Raw genomic sequence first — 23426 nt, forward strand, 5'->3', positions numbered from 1 at the left:
TTAGTAAATAGCACGGGTTTTTATTCAGGAGGAGAGCAAAATGTCTGCTCTTGGCTGTCTCCGGAGCACCATGGGAGTTACAGAGTCACTTGTCTCCCTGAGGAGTCACCTCAAGCTCTGCAGTTGCTGTTTCCCACTTCCAGTGCGTGAGCACAGTAAGGCCAATAATTACATCTTTGTTAACCATATTTCTCCCCCCTCTTCCAGCAAAAAGTCGAGCTCAGGTTCCGTTAACTGAAGTCATGTTAAAAGTTAACTGCTTTCATGATGCAGAGGGGAAAAACACTCACAGCAAAGGGGCAGAAGAGGAACAGCCAACGGGGCATCGAACAGCACCAAAGGCACAGTGCGTGTAGGTCTAGTTAAACAGACCCGTCAGGACAGAAACAACTGGAGAACAGTGATAAAAAGCACATTAGGAACTTCATCCTGGCCAGTGGGAGAAGGGCACTCATCATTGATCTCGGCTTTTCATTTCCACCTCCAGTAATTAAAGACCAGATGCCAACTCAGCGATGGTGGTAGCTGAAAGACCCTCCCCCCCACGTAGACTCTCAATTCTTCTCATTTTAATCTGTAATTACATCTACTAAATAAGTACAAGATATGAATACAGTTTCACAGACTTGCAGCTCAAGACTAGGTGAGCTAGAGATTACATGCTTTTGGTATGAAGTATAAGCCCGCAGTGTCATGACAAATACAAATCTGCTCAGAAGCAGCATCAAGAGGTAAATCACTAATTGGGTAGGACAGATAAAAGCAGTGCAGCATCTTCTGCTGAACATCACCCCTCTGCCAGTTACAGAGATCTCAAGTCCTAGAGAAGCAGGTTTTAGACCTGGATAAAATGCAGGACATCATAGTACTTTGTTTTTTTAAAAAGAGACAGATAAAGGCATCCAACAACTTTCCAGTGCTTTAAAGAACCATAAATCTATACAGGGACACTACCATCCCAAGAGAACAGCCCATGGGTGACTGCAGGCATCTTGTGTCCATGACTACGGCACGTTTATACCATTTGTGTGTGGCAGAACAGAGATGGAAAGTTCCACCAACAACTGCTTCTCATGAATGGGGGATTTTAGGGAGTCTGAGCCAGATTTTCAGAAGTGGCCAGAAGAGTATTCTCACTCCTGTATCAACTTCCATTGCTTTCCTTGTGTAAGAACCAGGCCCCATGACAATAATCTGATGACTTCCCTCACATACGGCTACACCCCAAGAGAATACAGTCAGGGCTGTTCCTCTTTCCCTGCGGGGCCACAGACCCATTTATTAAATGGCACTCTTCTCTTCCCAAACGTTGGATCATCTCATCTACACCACTGATGGTTTTAAGGGGCATTTGAAAAGGGCAGCTTATAGATTAAAGGTGCCCCAGCCAGGGCAGTATGGATATCTGTACCTGCTTATTTGACATCACAATCTGCTTGTACTCATTTTGAGAGGTTTTCAAATTTAAAATATTTTGATTGTCCATATTCACAAACATTACACATAAGTTGTATAACAAACTTGGTATAACAGAAGAGGTTCCTCAGCAAATCCACTTTGTTAACACCTCCATAAGCTATAATACACAGGGAATTCAGCCTTGCAAAGAATTGCTGTAGCTAAAAAACCCACCCCAAGCTCGCTTACCCTACTCCCCCTAGCGTTTTGCACCTACGATGCCCTGCAGCATATCGATGGGCAACGGAAAGACGATGGTGGAGTTCTTTTCCGCAGCAATAGTGGTCAAGGTCTGCAAATAACGAAGCTGAAGAGCAGCAGGGGACTCCGTAATGACCATGGATGCCTCTTTGAGGGCCCTGGAAGCATTCATTTCACCCTCAGCTGCAATCACCTGGGGAAGTAAAATGAATGAAATTGAATTAATTCTGGCAGAGTAATAAACTAGAAATCTCTAGGATGACTTCAACCTTAAGCCATAAACCAAACACACTGCTCATCACTTTGGAGTGACTTCCCTGTACCATGTTCTTTGGCTGGTTCTGCCTTTTCTCTCGCTCAGACAGAAGCAACTCCTGTTTGCTCCCAAGGCCCCGTGTGCCTGTTTTCCTCCTGTTCCGTGTCAGGAAGCCAGATCACAAAAGCTGGCACCACGTCTTGAAGGTGCAATGGCTGCACATTTTCATAAGCTTTTGTGCTTCTTTCAGTGCAGCCTCTCAAGAACAGAAGGCACTCCCCACAGAGATCTGAAAACACTTTTTACTTAAAGCTGTATTTTTTTTGTCTCTACAAAGGCTTGACAGGTAAACGGCATGTTTCTTACTGGGGAAATACCTTTTTATTCCCTCTCTTCGTGGTCATGCATTTCTTTACAAGCAGGGCCCTTCTACATTGAGAAGGCATTTCATGGCATTAGATGAACTCCAGTAAACCACCCTTTGCCAAGACAAACTTTTAGTATTTAGAATGCAGAATATGAAGAAACAAACAGAAAACAAAGGACTTGCCGAAAACCAAGGCTAGTCAGGAAAAAGCTGGAACTAAGTTTGGCTTCTAATTCCCTGCAGGCTCCGGCTAATAACCTCTGAATTGTTCTGTTTATGATTTGCTTTTGGAGTGCGGGAAAAAATTGAGATTCTGCTTTTCTGAAGGAAATCTCACCTGCATAAACCACAATGAAACAGAGCAAGCACTCGGACATAAAAATCCTGCCCTGCACTTCTATTTGCTACAACACAATCTGGCGGAGAATCTTCATCCTCTCCATCACCACATTAAATTATTCATGAAGAAAAACCCAAATGTTATTACCTTAGCTCTCGCCTCCCGGGCAGCTTCGGCTTCTGCAGCCATTGCTCTCTGCAGCTGCACAGGTAACTTCACATCCTTGATCTCCACACGTTCCACCTTAATGCCCCAATCATCTGTTGCCTCATCAAGCGTGGCCTATACAAAGCAGGGTAATTAGTTAAGCACCTGCCTGGCTGCAAACAAATCTCCAAATTTGAAGAATGACCAATAAACCAAATTAATTATCTTACAATGCTTAGACTTTGAGGGGTTTTGTATTTATATTATGATTTGATAAGGATAAAAGCATAACTATTGTAAACAAAAAAACCCCAGAGCTTAATATATTGAAGGGATTCTGTGCCATAATTTCCTTCAACAGCAGAGCATTGACATAATGATGTGGGGAAACCCTCCACTCCTGTAGCCCCCATTCCCACTTGCTAGCCCCACTGGTCCATTATTGCTTTAGTTATTAGTTTTTATTATCCAGAATGTAATGCCAACAGCTCTGATAGGGTTTTGCCTAAAGCTCCAAATCACAGCTTGGCTTATCTCTTGGAAGGCAAAATAAATCCTGATCTGGAAGTTTTCCACGGGACTACGGGATTGCTGTGTAACTGCTTGTTTGATAGACTGCTCAAGTGAAGCCGCTCATACCTGCATGCTGTGCGCGATTTCCTCACGATCGGAGAGAATCTGAGAAAGGTTTTTGGTCCCCAGAACATTCCTCAGAGTAGTCTGTGCTAAAAGACGGGTGGCTGAGTCGGCATTGGTGATATTTGCTACAGCAAGGGTGGCATTCTGAACTCTGTAATAAACCACTCCGTCCACATTAACCGTCACAGAGTCCTTGGTCAAGATCTAAAAAGCAATGGAGAAAGCATGTAATAATTAAGCATATATTTATTGAATATAATGATAATTACATATTTGTTTTACTAGACAAACTCCTAGGTTTTCCAGGGCAAAGCAACTGTCTTGAAAACAAAAGGTGTTACACACCTACGCTGCACGCAAACATGTCTATGTACAGATAAACAAACTGTCCAGTGTAGCTCTGCGAAGCCAAGACTAAATACGGGATTAGAACACTTCCCACTGAAATGCATTCCATTAGTTTGCCATAATGTTATTTCTAACTCACTTCTTCAAATTCAGACGGATCTGCAATACATACAGGTAACAGAAAAAAAAAATTTGGAAATAATTTATATTGAAGAATATATGCTCTTTACATCCAGGAAACTTTAACCTGTTAGTCTGAAACTAGCAATGTACGATAACCCGGTGGGTCCCCCGGCTGTATTTCAGCAAGGTGAAGAGTAACAGAGGTGTAAGAGGCAGAGTGAGGGCCCAGGGTGCAGGAGGTATATGCTTAAGGAAGGACCAAGGTAACAGAAAAGGCTCAAAGAACATCAGCTCTCAAAGAACATCAGCTCTCAAAGAACATCAGCTCTCAAAGAACATCAGCTCTCAAAGAACATCAGCTCTCAAAGCTGTTTTGTTTTAACACAGAGATAGCAATACGGGACCACTACGTTCAAAATCGGTTTAAACGCTCTAGTTCAGAGCACACACTGGAAACATTTATGAGAGGCTAATTTGATGTTTCTGTACAGATAAAAAAGGCTGATAATGAGTATCATTTCAAATACAGAACACATTAGATTTTCTCTTGCATCTAACTTCAGTCACAAGCCTATTGATTTAGCGAGACACAGCTCTGCAGGTGTGTCAGTTTATAACAGAAGGCAACAGGCAGCAGATTTAAAAAGCAGGTGAGGGAAAAGGGAGTGTATTGAAACATCACAATGGAGTGTTTCCCATACAGCAGGTGTGGCTGTAGCCTAAGGCAGTTCTCAGTTACTGCTTATTCCCTAACACAGGACTGGGCCATGTACAGACTCCAGCACAGCAGCAGCTCTGGAAGTTACTTTATGGAAATGCAGAAACTTTCTAAGAAAGGCTGTCAGTGTATAATGACGCTCAGAGAAAGGGAGAGCCAGACCCATGAGATATTATAGAAAAGACTGGAAGGTTTCATGGAAGTATGCCTACCTACGTACAAAATTGGTTTTGCCTGTCCCAACGGCCTGATGTATTTCAGCTGCCGGGGTGTCAGCCTTACTTCAATATTGAATGGGAAATACCTCCATTATTATCTAGCACTTCATTGTCCTTCTTGGAAGGTACTTCTGGTTGAAATGCCACCTTGTGCTACTAAATGAGCACGTGGTGGTTTCTAGACAAGTTGCAGAGGAAATCCAATTTGTGAACATCCCCAGAGCTAGATTCAAGTGATTTACTGAATTTAACACTTGTATGTTAAGCAATGGATGTACTTACAAAGATAAAGAGAGTAAGATTTAGAAAAGGGTACACCGGAAAGAAGCATTAATATTAATTGTATTTTAAAGTTAAGTTTAAAAGAGATTGAAATATTCCACACGACCATGAAAAGAGGTGTCCTAGTTCCATGTTAGGCAATTACTATCATGTTACTTGACAAGAGAGAAGGACATGGGAGTGAGTTACCTTCCACCCTTACCTGCTCTGTCCTTCCCCAAACCACCTCTTTTAGCAGGCTTTTCATAATAGCATCAGATAAGCAAAGGATGAGTAGTGGGCACAGAAATCATGTTGTACAAATACAAATGTATTTCTGCTTTTACCTACTGAAAACAAACCAACCTAAATCCATAACCATAATTAAATCAAGCTGAAAGAAAAACTGTAGAACTGATGGCTTCACTAATGGCACATCAGCAGCTGCAAGCACATTTTGCCTGCCAGTGATTAGGTTTCTACCAATTACCCTCTAGAGCGTACCATGACACTCACCATTTGTCTAAATCTACAACTAATGATGAGCAATAAACCAACTAGCAAATATGACAGAAACCAGATGCACCAGACAGGCTGCATCAAGCATCCTTGTCTTGCAAAATACACCAGATACACGAAGGATACAGTTCTATTCATCAACATACAACTGTTCACTAACTTATTCTTAGAGAGCTAGTTGGTTTTTATCCTTTGTTATCCATTGAGTCGGCGCCACCGAGTTCAGCTAGCTTAATGCTGTGGAGAGATTCTGCTAAAAAAATTAAGAAGTCCAAGGAAAAACAGACTCGAAATAAAAGTAATTTTTTTGTTCTTTAGGACCTTCAAACTGAAAGACATCAGATGACATTAGATGCAGTACACCTTCATAACGTTCCTGTGCACAGCAGGACACAGAAGCAACGTGTACACAGAACCCACATAAGACAGTGGACTGTTACCCAGCTGCTATTAATAGCATGTGACGTATATAATAACTTCATCCTGTTTGAGTTTGTTTATACATCCAGATAAATTGGCATAGGAAAGATCACTGCTGCTTCTGGAAATCTTCCAGATTGCACAGAAACAATTAGAGAATGTTGCATGAAGTCCAGCAGTCTTCATTCCAAACCCCTCCCACTCCAGCTCTTAGGCAGAATTAAGTTATTTTATTTGGTCCTTAGAGGACAGCATAATCCGTTTTCTTTCAGCCATCTTCTCTTATTTAATGATACTACTAAAGGTTATACGTATTCTTCACGATACATTGAACCTGCACAAGAAAAGAAACAACTACGTGCTACCCAATACCAAGAGGGGAAAAGGAAAAAGTGAAAAACAAGAAAAGAACCTTTAGCAGACAGAAAGGCAAGTGCAAACTCACCTCTTGGGGAGGAATATCGAAAGAGATAGTCCTCATATCAACCTTGATGAAGCTGTCAGTGCAGGGCAGGACAAAAAACAAACCTGTACAAAAAAAAAAATTCAGAAATCATTAAAACAGATGAAACTTGCTACTGAAATAAGCTTGAATCCAACCACTGTCGCTGTACAGCCCTCTCTGTAACAAGCTCAGCAGCACGTTCATTAGCGGCTTTCAATCCAGGATAAGATTTTCAACAAAGTACGCTGAGAAATTTCAGTTTATTCAGGACTACACTTTTTTAGAGATCTTTAACATTTGGAAAAAAACACCCCAGAACTGTTAACAGCTACTTTTGAAAATTTGTCCCACATGGTTACTTGTGGGGCCAAATTCTGGCCAGCAGCAACTATCAACCTCCTTTTGTTCCGGTGGACCACTGTAACTCTTCAACTTTACAACAATGTGGAAGTATTGCAAATCCTGGATGAAAATGAAGGAAGAAACTGTTGTCCCTTGCTGTCACTTTGAGCAACAGCTGAAAATAACATTCTTTCAGATCTCATCAGAATTTCTAATATACACAGGAAACTTTTCAAAACTCTCAAATATAATTGCTTCTCTCTGTTTTGAAGAACATTGAGGCTTTTGGACCATTTGGGTTTTAACTGGCATACTAAACTTCTTTTTCAAAATGGCACATTTGATACCACTATTCCTCCCTTTACATTCTGTGCTTTTGATTCTACCCAAAGACCATGCATTAACTCAGGAGATCTGGGAAAGGCTCACAGAAAATTAGTTTACTGACTTCTCCATATGAAGTAACACATCCTCTTACTGGAAGTTACAAAATTCTTGAGAAATCCATTTGCCAGTCTAATGCAATGTCTCCAGACAGCTATTACTTTGCTGATAGCTTAGTGAGAACAAATATTAAGAATTCTCTCCAGGACATACCTGGTCCCTTTGCTCCCCCTTTCAGGATGCGTCCAAGTCTGAATATGATGGCTCGCTCATATTCCTTTATAATCTGTAAGAAACAGTTGGATGTCATGCAAGAGTTTCCAGAAGCCACACGATGGATTCCAAACTACATACACACTAGTCTAAGACAGTCCTGAGTCTCAGATGTGACAAACATTTCTAGACTGTCTGCTTTTGAGAATTTTAGCCTAAACTTTACTGTGAAAAAGCAAACAGCAGAAGGAAGAAGTAAGACAACATTCCACAGAAAGATTCTTCAGACTGTGGCACCATCTATCAACAGCAGAAGCAACAGCATGTCATCGGGGAATATCCTGGCAACAACAAAACAAAGCGCAATTTATGTGACCCAGCAGAGATTTTTCCAGCTCCGATTCTGACACGGTGTATGAGCCAAAATAAAGCAGAGGTTACTTCCTCTGTCTGGAAACTGAAAAAACTAAGCTCAGAGCAGTCACAGATGACACAGTCTCTATGTATCTGTCACATACAGCCACATTTATGTGTACACTTAGATGTTCATACTTACATACTTCATATTTACACACTACATATATAGGGAGATCTCCTTCAAAAAAAATTGAAGTATCAGTCCTCCAAGAGTAATTCTGCATTCTTGCAATTATTCTGATCTTCCAAACTAGCTTATATACTAATGACAACTGGGTAGACATAGTAAAGCTGTCAACGCAAAACCACTTTTGACTAAATACTTTAATGCACTGAACTGCTGTTATATACTGTCTGCTATAGTTCAAGAAAATAGTTAGATTAGTTTGTCATTAAAACAAATAAAACAGAGAACAATAATAATCACTGGGAAGCATCTGCACTGCTTTAAATTTTAATCCAATTTAGCAGTGAATGATTTTACCTTTATGCACATCCAGATTGATATAGGAAACGTAACAACGGTGATAATAAATGAAGTGATCACCAGGATCCATCCACACACACCAAGGCCAGCATCGGAGTCATCTGCAAGAAAAGAGCAGAGATTGTCAGATTTTTAAAACCAAGAGTGCCTGTTAAAGGAAGTGCCTACAACAACATTTGTGGTCAATGTTCTATTCCTTGATATAAGCCACTGTTAGCACTGCTCCTCTGGACAAACTCATTAGGTTTAGATGAGAAGTCAAATTAAAAGCCAAATTCTGCTTTCATTTTTACTAGTCTCTAGAAGTTGCGCAAGATAGCTTAGGGCAGAATGTGGTCCAAGTAACATTTATGCAGAATTAAGTACGCTAACATTTAAGTATAGACTCTCAAACGCCTCCCTTTTCCCCAATTTTCTCTAGCAGAATGACCAATATGCAGCAGTAGAAATTCTGTTCTTTTACTGTCTGAGGAAGTGAGAGCAAGACTTGCTTAATGAGTGAAATGCAAATACCTCATAACCTATCAACTCTAGCGACAGGACATTTAGAATTTGGTTTATGTTCCAGCTGTCATAGGTGCAGATCTAAGAAAACCACAATTCTCAGAACTGTTGTATCTAGGGAGTAAGATAAGATGCGGTGCAAGATTAGCTGGATGTGAAGTAAAGTGTCTATAAACATTTCTTGGCCAAAGACTCCCTATGCTTAGAAGACAAACATGTTAGTTCTCTATCACGAAATGACACCAACTGAAGGTGCACATACCAAGAGCTAGTGGTTTCAAATGCTACACAGCTAAAAAAAGCAACACACTGACAAAATGCGGATGTGCTGGGAAGCATTCGTAAAGCTAGAGGAAGTTCCTTATCCTGCCAGCTAAGACTCCTACAGGCTGCCAGGAGCCCACTGCCAAGAGGGGATACCCCAGGGTGAAACTGAGCGCTCACAACCGTCGCATTCCTACTCTGGAGATAGATGAATTGCAGTTTCTCACTCCATCCTTTAAAAAGCCATAAGTAGGAAATGCCAAGAAGCACCCACAAAGCTTAGAAAAACAATATTCTCACATTTAGAGGAAAGAATGTTGCTTCAGGACCACACTTCCCCATTTTGCTGAACTGTGAAGACCCCCTTACAGTGCTGCAAATATGCAGATGTTATTCTAATTTGATCAATGCCACAAATACTTAAAGAACTGGAGTCTTGTTACCTAATGGACCGCATTCGGCAGCTCGCTTAGAAAGAAACTGCATTAAAGAATCTAGAAGTTTTAGTTTAGTTCTGCCTTCAATTATATAATGAATTGTTTTCTGTATTCACCAAACAACTATAGTTCAGTTTGTAAAACAAAAGTGGCCAGTTATAAGAAATAAGTCTCCAAGTCTTCACCCTAACAGTTAGTTTAAGTAGAACTCACTTTACTATGAAGGAAAATCTTGATTTTGAAAAATTTCTACTGATTTTAACAACTCTAGATACGCGAATAACTGAACTCAGCATTACCAGTGTATGCCTCGGATAAAGAGGGAAGTGAGACATTAGATACCACTGGTATTCAAAGCGAGTAATAGCAAATAATAGTATATACTTTGCAAATTTAGACCCACAATATTTGACTAAAGTCACAGAAGTCAGCAAAATAACTGGGAATCAATACTGAAGATTCCAGTCCTTGTATTCACTCATTGTGGGTCTCAGAGCTACTCCCAGCCTTTCCAGTAAGACAGAACACGGAGGTGGTGGAGAATAGCAAGTTTTTGGTCTCACACAGTAACTTGAACTTTCTGAAGTCACTGAAAGCTTCTGAAGGCAGTAGAATTTTATCCCTGTCACATGCCAGGATAATAACCTTCAAGAACACATCACAGTCATTTTAAAGGTCCTCTATAGAAAGTTACCAAAAGATATTCTCCCACAGGTTTATTACTACGTAATGGAAATACAAGATTAAAGGAGTAATTTCTAGGCCTTCTGTGAAAGTCAAGGAAATGCATCACCTACACATATTGGTATTAAGCAACCGCCAGCATTAAGCAACATCTGTAAACTCATTACTGAGGGGAACATTACCTTTAATTTAGTGACAAGGTATTAGTCAGCCTGAAACCATAAAAAGTATTCACAATCTACACTGATAAGGAGGAAAAGTCTAATTCCCTCTTGCTTTTACTCAGTAACTTTTAAAAACTGAAAGGAGCTGCGGATCCTGCTTCAGTTCTACTCTACAGTTTAACACCAAGTCTTCACCACCAACCTGCTCTTACCCGAGCTACAGCATGGAAAAAAAAAAATGATCCGTTTGTTTCCCTTTTGAACATGAAGGTAGAAGTCACAACTCAAATCGTGTAAAATTTAAAGATTAAGCACACACTTTATTTAGCAACGATGATTGTTCCATGATGTGGTGTATTTCACAATACAAAAAGCCAGAGAGATGCTGTCTTGTCAAAAACTGTATAAAATAGAGGAAACGTGCTTGGCATCTCTGGAATGAGCTCTCTTTTCACCATTTTTGAACACCTCATTCATGGGGCTTGGATAACTTCATCAATGGGCCATTCTTGCAGATTTCTCGGTCAGGTTCATTGGTACTGGACTCTAAATAGCAGCTAGTTCAACGGCACTGAAAAGAGACTGACAGAGACGGTGCAGGTGTAACACGCAGCCTCAGATGCACCTCTTGCAGACGATGCGTATCCCTGCCCACCCAACCTGCTGGAAAACAAAAGATTTTACACCACACCAAGTGCTGGCTCCAGGAGACCGTCTCCCAGCCCTCTTTCACCCATCACATATGCGCACCTTTTAACAGAGACAAAATACATTTTTGTTTTCGGCAGGCTGTCAAAGAACAGCTCGAAGAGATACTCTTTTCACTAAGTCCCCACAAAACAACTAGAGAACTATTAAAACAGTCTTTCAGTATATTTTGTGATCCAGAGGCAAAACAAGAATAAAGTTAGTCTTTTATTTCTTAGCTGCATCTGTAGCATTCAAGATTAGCTAAAGAGAACTAGAGTAAGAAATAAGGAAAAATTGGTTTTGTAGTGAGAGTTCTACCTGGGAACGATAGAGAACTGGGTTTTGCTTGTCCCTTAGCCAGACTCCCCATGTGACATTTCTGATACCATTAGATAATCAAACTCAAAAAGGGGAAATATAATTTACTCGTCTCAAAGAGAAAAAACCAAACCCTTGCTGATACAACAGATGCATGATCATGAACAATAATTGCTGGAGATACATATTTAAATATTAATATACTTTGATGTATGCAGCTGCTGAACGACCAAGAGAAAAACAACGTAATAGCTTCAAAAACCAGATACCACCAAAAAGTCAGATGATGATAAAAAATATAGACTACGTTGCGTTTGCTCCACTGCTATTGCTGCTGGGAGCTGTGCCTCATTTTAAAGGCTTGCAGAGACAAGGCCTAGAAAATGTAATCATGAAAGAAAAAGACAAATCGATGACTGTATTACCGATGAGACACCAACAGCAGAAAGTCCGTTTTTTTAACTTGCAGTAACTCCAGCTACTCATCTTCTGTTCTCTCTTACTTGATTTTCTAAAGTGCCAAACACCCTGTCACATACCCCTACGGCTTCGGTTCAAACACCTGCGATATTCTTGACCTTTTATTATCCAGACACAAAAAACCTCACTCGTGGAATTTGATCAGAGGAATCTTATTTGTGGACAGTCTGCAACAGGTTAGCTACCTCTTTAAGAAATAAACAACAAGGAGAAAGAATATTAAAAAAAAAATTAATTCAATCAGCCTTCAAGCCTTTTAATGCTGACTGGAACAGTTACCATTACTTTAGCAAGAAATTATCACTTGGATCATAAAACAGTATTAACAATTTATAATAAACACTGAGTGCTGGAGGCTGAGACGGGAGGGCGAAGTTCTCATTACTGCTTGAGGTGTGGCATGCACTTCGCTTGTGACTTCTTTTCTTCTGCAAATACCACACAAACTGAACAAGCACATCGCAGTCAAACAGCAAAAATGTACCAGACTCCAAGGTACCACGAGAGGAAGGGACCTTCCCCTCCCCGAGCTGTGCAAACAACCCACCAGACGGAGAACAAAATGTATATGGGAGATCAACTGGACTGAACACAAGGCAATACTAGACAGAGATCTCCACTTTCATGCTGCTCAGTCAAATGCAGGATTGTCTGAGAATGACTGAAGGGTGTTACTCTACAACAGTTATTCAACTGTTTGCTAATTAGCAAACAAACGGGAATAATAAGGAACGCTATTTTCAATGAAAACTAAATGTCTTTTCAGATGCTTCTCAAAGGATTTCACATGGGAAATAGCCAAAATTATTACAGCTAATAACCAAAATTATGTTTAATGCCATTTACTCCATAGATATTTTATTATGGCAGAAATAACTGGTATTCAGCTTTAGCCTCCAAACAACCCATCACACAGTAACTACAGAGAAACAACCTCTGTAGCGTGAGAAAGGAAAGGCTTTCCAAGTCCCGGAGAAGGTTAGCATCACAGTGACCACTGTCACGTATTAATAACTAACATACTTACAGAATGAAATGTAGATCCTCTCCAAGGATACAAGAGCTAGCATGTGCCATTAGGCATGGGGCCCAAATAGATCTACAGTTATTTATACAACAACTCAGATTACCCAGCCCGAGCCTTTGTATATAAAGCAATGTTATAAACACATATCCTCCTCCAGTTGCAAATGACAAAAACACAAAATCATGACTTTTCCGCAGCCTGTTTCTGAACAACACAAGTAACAGGAAAACGCTCCAGCTTCCAGGGACAGATACTGTGAGTTGTGTTATTTTAGTGCATCGTTTCCAAAACATCCTGACCCAGGTGACACTCACACCCACTAACTGAAAGGCCCAAGCCCACTAGGATAACGATACCAAGAAGTAAAAGTTAACTGCAGCTTCATTGCCCAACTTGAGGAAGTATAATTGACTTTTATCACTTCCTCCAGTCACACCTATCTAACGTTTTACTCAAGTGAAGAGCACTAGCGGTGTAAACAACCAGTTCCCAGATCCTTTTTGTTCTCATTTACCGGTACAGCGCCCCGGGGATTATTGCTGTTGACTCTGCTCTTAATGATTTGTTTCACTTTCCCCTTAGTGACACGAGTGACGGTACAGGAAAACAAAAACCACACACACACACACAAAAAATCCCCAAGTTGTGCAACCGGGGCCAGCTCTCAGCGATGCTCCCCTACCTTCCCCTCCGCTATTTCTAAAAGGATGCGAAGCGGCGACTCGCGGCCCCGTTGGGCAACCGCACCGCCGGGCTCCGTCCCGCCGCCGTTACCCGGGGGCAGCGGCGAGGGGCCGGCGGGGCCCGGCCTACGATGGGGCCCCGGGGCCGCTCCGGGGGGAGACCCGGGGAGGGGGGGCTAAGGAAAGCGGGAAGGCTGCCCGGGAGCCCAGGCGGAACCGCTCCTCGCTCTTTCCGCGGGATTAACTTTGAAGAATCTGCAAACTTTCCTCAGCGCCTAAATAAAATAATAATTAAAACCGACGCAGAAAACCAGAGAACGACATGGAGGCGCCCCGGGCTCGAAGCCCGCGGGGAGCGACCGGCTGCGGGGCCGTGACCCCGCTGCTACTTAGGGAGAACCTCGCTCCCCCCTCATCCCGCCGTTACCTTGCATCCGCCGGCCCTTAGGTGGGATCCCCGCTTCGTGGTCTGCCATGGCCGCTGCCGCCGTGCCCTCGGAGAAGCTCCCGCCGTCGCCGTCCCCTCACAGCCGAGCTCGCGCTGCCCCGAGCCTCGCGCTGCCGCCCCGCCCCGCCCTACCCTGCCCCGCGAGGGTGGGGCGGCGGCCGTTACGCGCTGCCCCCCCCCCCGCGCCACCCGGGGCGCTGAGGGGATGTGGCGGGCGGGCGGACGGATGGCCGCCCTTCAGCGACGGGGAGGCGACGGACGGGCAGCAGCTGGAGAACGGCCGCGGGAAGCAGGGAGGGAAGGGGTGGCAGACGGGCCCCGAGCGGGAAGAGGGGCGTGAGAAAGGGGGAGGAAGGCGAAGGGGTGGGAGCGGAGCGGGCCGGGCGCGCCCCGGGAGGCCTGAGGTGAGCGGGGCCTGGGCAGCCCCTTCTGAGGGGAGCGGCGAGGAAAGTTCCAGCTGCGCCCAGGGCTCACGCTTAGTTCAACGCACAGATCAAAGCTGATGGTTTTAATGGGTGAGGGACGGCCTCCCATAAAAGAATGAATAAGGAGCAGCTTTCAGACTCATAAGTTCTACCTTTTAACCGCTCAATTTGAGGAGTAATATGCTAATGCACGACATTTCTGGGATCGTGCTGAGGTATGTGTCCAAAATGGGAAGGGAATGAAAACAATCCTGAAGAAAAAAAACTTTTAAAAAATTCACCTCAAGTTTCAGGTATTACTGCTTTTCTTCCTGACCTGTTGCAGGACACTGATGGAGAGTTTGGAGCTTTCATCCCTTTTTGAAGACACCAAAGTTACGATCTCCGCTGCTTTTCTACAAGGTTCATCCCACGGAAAGGAGGTTTGTGTAGAAACACGTCATTACACGTACAGTCATGACATGCCAGGTGTCATAAAGATTGTCACGTTTGAAAAAAGTTCCAAGGTTGAGTTCTATGTTAGGCTGGATTAAGAGGGCTATAAATGATTCATGGCTGTTCTTTAACCTTTATTCATGTGTAGGATGTTGGTAACTAAAGGGCAGTGAAGGGCATGTGCAAACTCATTGTATTGCTTTGCTATACTCATAGTGTGTAATTGCTGTCGTCTTTGTAAAACGCATTGCAACCTGTGAACAAAAAATGCTATTAGACTACTAGAATACACAGAGATTTATTTCAAGCGTTGATATTACAATACTGTGGTTAGTTTCCTCCTTGGCAGTAGCTTGGATTTTGCTTTCCATTATATACCAGAGGAACAAAGTTTTTGTTAGGCAGCACAATTGATTGAGAAGAATGTGTGCGTGGGTGGAGCTCCAAATGCTGAAGTGTGGTCCTGTTTCTTCAAGTCTCCAAGTGGTGTGAACAGCATCAGTAAAAACCAACGCTTTCTCCCAGTGACACTAAGATACCTCATGAACAGTCCTCTTGTTGCTGGCATGAACTCCTACTGCCACAGTTCTGCTGGCTGATTTCAGACTGCAGACAGGTCAGAGCGCTCATTGCACAATTTTCATCGGAACATGTTTGCAGTAGAATGGAACAAAACAGCAGAACATATAGTATTGAAGCTCATAATACTATAAGGAAGTTGAGAGCATCTGCGGTTTTATCGTTCTTTTTTGCTGGCCTTAGGGTCTTCTGGCAAATAGACTGCTTAGAGTGTCTCAGCATTCATTAAGAAGGAAGGAAGGATGTGCTTGAAATGGGAGGAACAGGCTCCGTAAAAACATAGAGTAGATAAGCTATGATGAACCCTCATCACCCACAGAAAATTGGCACTAGAAAAATCTAAGCTGGTGCCAATAATAAGATAAATGCTTTTAAAATTAATATGAATTAAGCATTAAAAAATGTACCACACTGGTTTACTTTATTTCAGCAAAGAAGAGGAAACACCTGTTCATTTGCCCTGTCATTGAAAGTAAAAAATATGCAAAAAATATGTAAAAAAAGATCTTCACCCTTCACAAAGCCGGCAACCTTACTTCCTCTAAGGCTGCAGTGTTTCAGCCACACAATGTTGGCGTTTTACTCAAAGAAAAGAAAGCCTTCTATTTAATTTTATATGGGCCCTCATTCCATTTATTTCACTGCCTTTGGGTGTTTGCCAGCGAAGTTGGAAACCTCCCCCGGGCGGGGGTGGGCAGCGGTACCTCTGCTGTGGGTTATTGCTGCCATCTGCTGTCTGCTGTTGTGCGCTTCGCACGGGTCGTTTCTAGAAAGTTAAGCAGCGTGGTAAATCTCTGCTCCTCGCCTTTCAACCGTGGGAACTGAGTGATGGTATCATGTTATTTAATGCCGTTGTAGTTTTTCCTTAAATACTGAAGTTAAGAGAAGCATCAGGTTTAATAACCGGTAACTCAGAAGTCCTTTACCACACACCGGTGCGATGCCTCAAGGGGTGTGAGTTAAAGCAGATTGCTTCTGCAGACTGTGAAGGCTCCTGAAATACCAAGTAAGTATGAAAAGAATAAAATGCAAAATGTAACCTTTAGTAAAGTATAATATCTAAATGTCTTATTCTAATTTTTGGTTCAATAAATAAAGGAATTAAAGAATTTGATTTTTGTCTGGCTAGAAGACAACAGTGGACTTGAAAATTGATTTATTAATCTCTAGGCCTCATGAAGAGAAAAATTTCATTGGATTTTGCCTCTATCGCTTACGTAAGTCAGTTTGATTTCAAATATGGAAGTTCCTGTCAACACTAACTCCTCAGTATTACTCTGTAGTAAAGCCTGTATTTATTTAATCTTTCATTGAATTTCCACTAATGTGTCTGGTAGGCAGTTAATTAGAGCATTTGTGTGAGGTGTCAATCTTGGAAACACCGATTTTATTTCTTCTGTGGGCAGAGTAGCTGCAGCTTTCTGTTGTTTTGCAAAAGGGAAATAGTCTACAATCAGTATATTTATTTACCGTATGTTGTTTATCAATATGTGATTTTTTTTTCTTAAGTAGAAACACCTGAGAGCAGTATACAAAGCTGCCATTAGATGTCAGCATGATATTAACCACAGCGACTGCCAACAACAGTCTTTGAAGCACGTATTAAGTAATATTTATCTTTGTCACCTCAGTCTTTGTTTTAAAACCCTTTCTTACAGTAAAGTAAGTTGTAGTCCGTCGTGTTTATGGAATAATATCAAAGGCTGTTCCTGAAACTGTCTTTGATTCTTACCTTAAAAAGCTGCTGGATGTGGAATGTTTAGCTTCTGAATCTTGTTTGGAGCTGCTCATGCTACACTAAATTTTATGTGAGACTTCAGTTATACACGCTCTCTTTTAAGTTCATAAAGTGTGATGTGTTGTCGGCTTCCCACAGGGATTCTACGTGACAGTTTGGGAACAAGATGTGTTATTGTGCTTTATTTTATTGTGCTTTCCCCAGTTTACAATAAATTTTAGAGGAGTCTCACAAACACTGTATTCAATGCTGTTTATCATTCAGAGTTTTTAAGGGTGAACTTAACTTTTAAGTACGTTAGGAAATCTACTATATTCTTACTATATATGTGTTTAAATATTTTGTTGATTTTTAAATTGGAGCTTTGTCTCTCTCTGTTTTACTTGACATTATACGTTTGCAGTAGCTCTGTCTACATATATTTTGGTTTTATTCTGAAAAGCACTGCTTTGAGTCAGTTTCGCCTAAAACGTCTAAAAGTAATCAAAACCAGAATACTGGTTCAGGAAACATTTCCCACATTATAAAAGTCTGCATTTCATTTAGTTGCCTATTTTTATATCATGGGATTATTTGTTTTCAGTGGAAACTGAATATGTATATGTTGGAATCAATAATCCCAAAATAGGAATGTTTAAAAATCGTGTTTCTTTAAACAGAATAATTTCTCCCACATTAGAAGATACATTGTTTAAAATATCTTTGAGTCTGGGACATTCATTATTTTTATGTTGTTTACACTTAGAGACTACATACAAAAGAGCAGTCAGAGCAGAGCTTGTCCGGAGGGAAGGCTGGGTCCTTGCGATCGCTGTACATGCACTGTAACGGGAGAGAGCGGGCTCTGCAGCGGTCTCTCTCTCCTGTCATTTGCAGCTGCTGGGGACATTTGGGCTTTGAATCAAAGTAGTATGTAAGATAATACATACAATATTTTTTTTTCTGACCTAGCATGCTATCATTATTAAAAATATAAAGAAAATCTGGTTAAATTTTCAGCAAATTATTTTACTTCCAAACTACCTATTCCAAAATACATTATATGTATTTTGGAAATCCAGCAAATTCTACAAAACTAACTCCTTTAAATTCTCCCATACATCCTGATAAGAGATATTTGAGTCCACAAATACAGATCAAAGTCAAATTAAACTGTCTTTGCTGATGATACTTGCCTACAGAGAATGTATTGGAAATAATTATTTTTTTCTGAAGTACTCCTTATGGTTCAGAGAGGTAGGAGGCTGGGATTTCATGACTTGTTCGCAGTCTGAGATCTCCTGTCATGGCCTTGGAGCCAGGTTAGGGCGACCTGTTGCTCCTCACACCACACTCCTCTCATCCTTTGGCTGGATGCTGTGGGGAAAGGGCTGCAGGAACCCGCTTTCTTGTCATGGTGTTGAACTTCCCCTTCAGAAGGAACTGTCAGAAAAAAGAAGGAAAAAGAAAAAGGGATGTAACAGTTGCAAATTTCCCAGTGCTCTCAGATAAGTTTCTTGTGAAACGTTTCTCCTATTCCCTCTGCCATTTCATATGCTAGTCGTGTGCGCAAAGGTTTTACTTGTCATTCTGGTCTTACCCAGAATCCATCTGGCCAGCCGCTGCTCTTTTTGATTTTTCAATATAATGATTTCTTTGCTTCTGTAGGTTTGGCAAAAGAGAAAATTTGTGTTTAACAAAACAGAAAAAGCCTTAGGTAATAAAAAAAAAAAAGTAGACCTACTAGAACAAGTCAAAGTCATCAAGGTGCCTTAAAGCAGCAGTAGAATGTCACTTTACTATTCAAGCAACCCAGTCTCAGAAGAAATCTTCCTGTAGTATGTCACTGAAATTGCAAGCTTGTCTCACACTTACATAGCCTGGAGGTTTTAGCACTTGTAACTACTGCATCCCTAGAATTTAGGAGCAGAACTGCATTCCAAGACACTGGCATGCTTGAAAGAGTTAGTTGCAGAATAAGAGATTATATTACTGAAAAAAAATAGGTACTGAAGTCCTGCACATTTCACTCTGTGTATTTAATAGTTCTGTATTTTGGAACAAAATGACTGTGTAAGGTACTGAAAGCATTTCAGGACAAACAGTACAATGTAAATCCGATGACAAAAGTAACAAAGCCTCTGAGGACGTTTTCTGTTACAAATACTCTGGCAGCAGTGATTCAACTATATTGGATTCATAAAAGAACTAAAGGAAACTTAAAGGAAATAAAGACAAACATTTGTATTACTTCACTTGTTATCTGCAACAAGATTGACTCTGAGCCGGAGGTCTGTGGCAGTAGAGTGTATTAGTCATGTTAATAGACAGCAAAGCCGTGCACATAGTGGTGTTTATTTTCCATGCTCACACGAGCCTCACCGCTAATATAAAGGGAAAGTGCCAGGTCAACTGTAGAGAGCATAAACACTGTCGTGGACACTACTCTTTCTAAGCCTGTTGCCTATCAGAAGGTGGTCTGAAAATTGATTGTAAATTCATGGATTGTCCAAATAACTGTGGATATGCAAAATGAGAGAAATATTAAGAGCCAAAGCAAGGATTCCATAACATTTGTGTGCTTTTGTGGAAGGAAGCACCCATGGCAACAGCATGCAAAATGGAGTTTTTGAAAGGTTAGGTGGTCCTTGGGTTTAAAGTAGAGATCGGTTTCACACGTTTTATAAACACAGCATCATTCTTGATTTAAAAATATGATATTTTTATACAGAATATGCTTGTGCCAGAAGGTTCATAAAATGTCCCAGACCTGTGTTCATCATTTGCATGGCATTGCTTTTTTCCATAATCAGTGTTCATATGAGGCTTAAATATCTCTAACTACCTTTGATGGGACATTTTAAGTGCAAATGGGACTTGACTGACTTGAGATTTTACTAGGTTACCAAAAAATATTATTTTCCCTGTTGCTCCCCTGTCCCTGCAGCTTTTGTTCTTCTCTTGCCTTTTTCTTTTCTGTTATTGTTGTGTTTCATTCAGTGAGACAGATCTGTGCCTCAAATGCAGATTGCAATTACAAACAGTCGTACAGGTTTTTACAAATAAAAGCTTGTATCTCACTGGAACGATGACTACATGGTTCAGATACTGTCCTTAGACTCTGAGGAGCGTTAAGTCTGGTGTGACAGGCTGGGGAGGGGTGATTGAAGTCCCTGCCCCTTATTCCCTTTCTTTACTACTTTTCCACCTCAGAGATGCACTGTAATGACCAAGTTGAAAGGGAGACACTCCATGTATCAGTGACATGGTTCAGCTCTGTCTCTCTGTACTTCCTTCACTTAACGTGAGCACAAAAGGCTGGAAGAGCACTAAATAATGAAAGAGCTAATTGGTGTTTTTGAAAATCTAGCATTAAGTAAAGCTGAAAGTTTATGAACGTTTGATAGAGAAACCAAGAGATCCATGATGTGTTTCTATGGAAACTACAGTTTAAGGTTTTATCTGATGAGATTCTAAAAAGAGTACAATCTGCCTCTTTTTTTTTTTCTGATTTGTGTAGACAGAGGATAAATACAGCAAAATCAGTATTGCAAAGTGATCTTTGGAAAGATAGGTAATGAAGTGCTTCACAATGAAAACTGGTGTATAAATGTAAGGTGACATTTCTGTCTTAATCATTGCCTTTAATGATGAGATTTTTAGGACAGATTGCTGGTGAGAAGCTGCAGCTCAGCAGTCAGAGTATTGGTATATGTTTCCATTCAGCTGCTGCTCTTGTTGAAATATTTAATTATTTGTACTTAGTCTGAATATGAGAGCATTAACATCTTGCTTAGGTCATAGGTTGTGGAAATTTCCTGTGTGCGTCTCTGATGATTTCGAGTCCTGACTCATCACATTTCAGCTTTCCTCATTCTGCCTGGTCACCTCTGCTGGTAGATGTCCCCACTGACCTCCCGAGGTCCCAGATTGCCACCCAGCTCTGCCAGTGGCCTCCTGGCAGTGTGCAGCGCTGACCTCTGGTTGTGCGATGCTGAACCGGCCTTTGTACAAATGCTGTGATATGGACTGTAGTGCAATGATGGCGCGGCTGACACTGTACAATTTATTCATCTATCATAAGTGAAACTCACTGGTCATAGATGAAAGCTGTGATTCACTAAACCATTGTGACACTTCTGTCCATGCTTTTATTCACTTTGATTTCACTTTCTTAATCAACATAGATCAGCTCACAGCCTCAGAATTCGTTATGTTCAATCTATTCATCCCTACTTTCTACCAGATTTTTCAGTAGTTCACAACAGAGACTGATCCTCACTTAATCAAGTTTTTGTTCAGAAGTCAGTGGCACCTTGTGCTAGCTGTGATTAATTCCTTCACAATTCCACGGGCCATACAAATAGCTTCATTATGAAAGTAGCATCTGGTCATGTTTAGAATTGGCTGAAGCTGAGACATTTTCATCTTTGACTGTCTTCTAATATTGACTGTCAGAGCAAATGAAATAACATATGTATTTTTACTTTCACTCTAATGAGGAAAAATACTGAATTTAGGCTGTCTGAATAGTAATAAATGCTGTCTCTTTTTCTCTCACACAAAAGGAATCCTACCCTTCCTCATGGTGATGGTTTCTTACCAAGCAACAGATGGCCCTGGCAGCCAAGAACAATAGCTCCAGGACTTGACTCTCACCTTTTGTATGTGTTGCACCTTCTGTATGTATTGTAAAATCTCAGTACGGCTAAGGTGTTTGTAGAGATTGTAGTAGTGGAATAAATACTTTTGGAATATAGTGTATGTATGCAGAAAATAGCCTGTTCTACTGCATTTCTCCTGTATGGATGTGAGTATATTATTAAACAACCTCACCCAAAATCTAAGAGAAACCTTTTTTAAAAAAAACATCTATTAACTTACACTTTTTTTGTGGTCTCAAATTAAAAGAAGAAATAAGAACATATTGCACAAAAAAAATTACATTTGCCTGTAAGCAAATGGGAGTCCTTTTCCGTCAGGGAGTAGTGCTTTTTGCTTTGCTCATTATGCAGCATGTTCTGGGATTTCTGCTGCTGAGTGAAATCTCCTGCATCCCCAGAGAGGTCAGCTTTATTATGCCCATTTTACAGGTGGTTAAAGAAGGAATTTACATTGATTTCAGACACGTACTACAAATTACTAACAAGACTGTGTATGAAGCAGAGGGTCACCGATTTTAATGATCACCCATGCGTTGCACCTAGCAGCTCAGACTCTCTGCCTCGTGATGGAGGGTATGGTTCCTTAGCATCTAAATCTTCTGTGTTTACCTCCATATATTTTAGGAATTGTATCCACGCTATCAGTATGATTAACTACAAGTCCCGACTGAGCTGAAATTGTGACTGTAATTCCAAATATATTATGTGCAGTATTATATAGTAAAACAGGAGAGTTACAACAAAATGTTTACCCCACAGGGCCGGCAATAACATCATTTAGAAAGAAAATATAAATGGTTAAACCGTTATTGTCTATGGCTGTCTCAGTTTGTTGACAAGGTCTAGTTGGTTGGAAGGTTAGATAAATTTGATGACTATGTTTAAATTACTAGATATGATGATAAACTTTTTAAGAGAATATTGATGTGTTTACTAAATCTCTCTAATAAAGCACTGCTTCTAGGAGCTTTTACTCAAGCTTTCTTTAGAGCTGTCATGACGGCTCTTTAGTCAATGACTTTTTATTGCTTGCCTCTATGCAGTGTTTGCTGAGCAGCTGATTATCTGGTAATAGAACCGTTTCTGGTATGCTATGTGATAGAAATATTTTACTTTTATTTCTACTGCTTCAGCAGGACAATTTCGTATCGAGTACGTCTGTTCTTATTAGTCATAGCTAAAGTAACAGGAGGGAGTCCCAAGAAGCTATATAGATTTTGTTTTGAAGTTTTGTGACAGATATATTGCTTTATGACTCCCCAATGGCCTTATTTTTGCCATATATTGAAACTTGTTTAGCAAGAAGCCTTTTTTAGGATTATTACTGTTAATTATTTTATTTAAAGTAACAAGATGCTTTTTTCATTTTCAAAATGAGAGAAGTTGGGTATATACATAAAACAGAATAATCTGACTTCAATGCTATTTTAGTATCTAGTTTATTTTTAATTTTTAGTTGAACTAGATGAATTAGGAGCAATTATTTTGTATAATATGCAGTACAAATGTTCCTGAAAAGTGGCTGTTTTTCTGTGTATGGTCTCTGTCCTTACATTTAACCCACAGCAGTTTTGATATACTGGGCAGGGCCTGGTTTTAGTAAG

At 40.8% G+C, this 23426-nt stretch overlaps 1 protein-coding gene across 1 annotated transcript; it reads right to left on the minus strand.

Annotated features, from left to right (window-relative positions):
* Window positions 1-5: 5 nt before the first annotated feature.
* Window positions 6-14127, minus strand: STOM (stomatin). The gene is made up of 7 exons (XM_074161018.1): window positions 13982-14127; window positions 8301-8404; window positions 7400-7472; window positions 6461-6543; window positions 3409-3612; window positions 2770-2904; window positions 6-1852 (listed from the first exon to the last, which is right to left on the minus strand). The coding sequence occupies exons 1-7, from the start codon at window positions 14028-14030 to the stop codon at window positions 1658-1660; spliced, it is 843 nt and encodes a 280-aa protein (XP_074017119.1). The 5' UTR covers window positions 14031-14127; the 3' UTR covers window positions 6-1657.
* Between the last annotated feature and the right edge of the window lie 9299 nt (window positions 14128-23426).

The sequence above is a fragment of the Numenius arquata genome, chromosome 19 (assembly GCF_964106895.1).
Source record: "Numenius arquata chromosome 19, bNumArq3.hap1.1, whole genome shotgun sequence".
Classification (NCBI taxonomy): Eukaryota; Metazoa; Chordata; class Aves; order Charadriiformes; family Scolopacidae; genus Numenius; species Numenius arquata.

What these genes read in the sequence shown, in the direction of transcription:
- STOM (XM_074161018.1), bottom strand. Translation starts at nt 14,030, where the DNA reads ATGGCAGACCACGAAGCGGGGATCCCACCTAAGGGCCGGCGGATGCAA. An exon ending in TAAGGGCCGGCGGATGCAAG is followed by an intron (nt 8,405 to 13,981) that starts GTAACGGCGGGA and finishes CTTTTCTTGCAG; the next exon opens with ATGACTCCGATGCTGGCCTT. An exon ending in TCGATATTCCTCCCCAAGAG is followed by an intron (nt 3,613 to 6,460) that starts GTGAGTTTGCAC and finishes ATTGCTTTTTAG; the next exon opens with ATCTTGACCAAGGACTCTGT.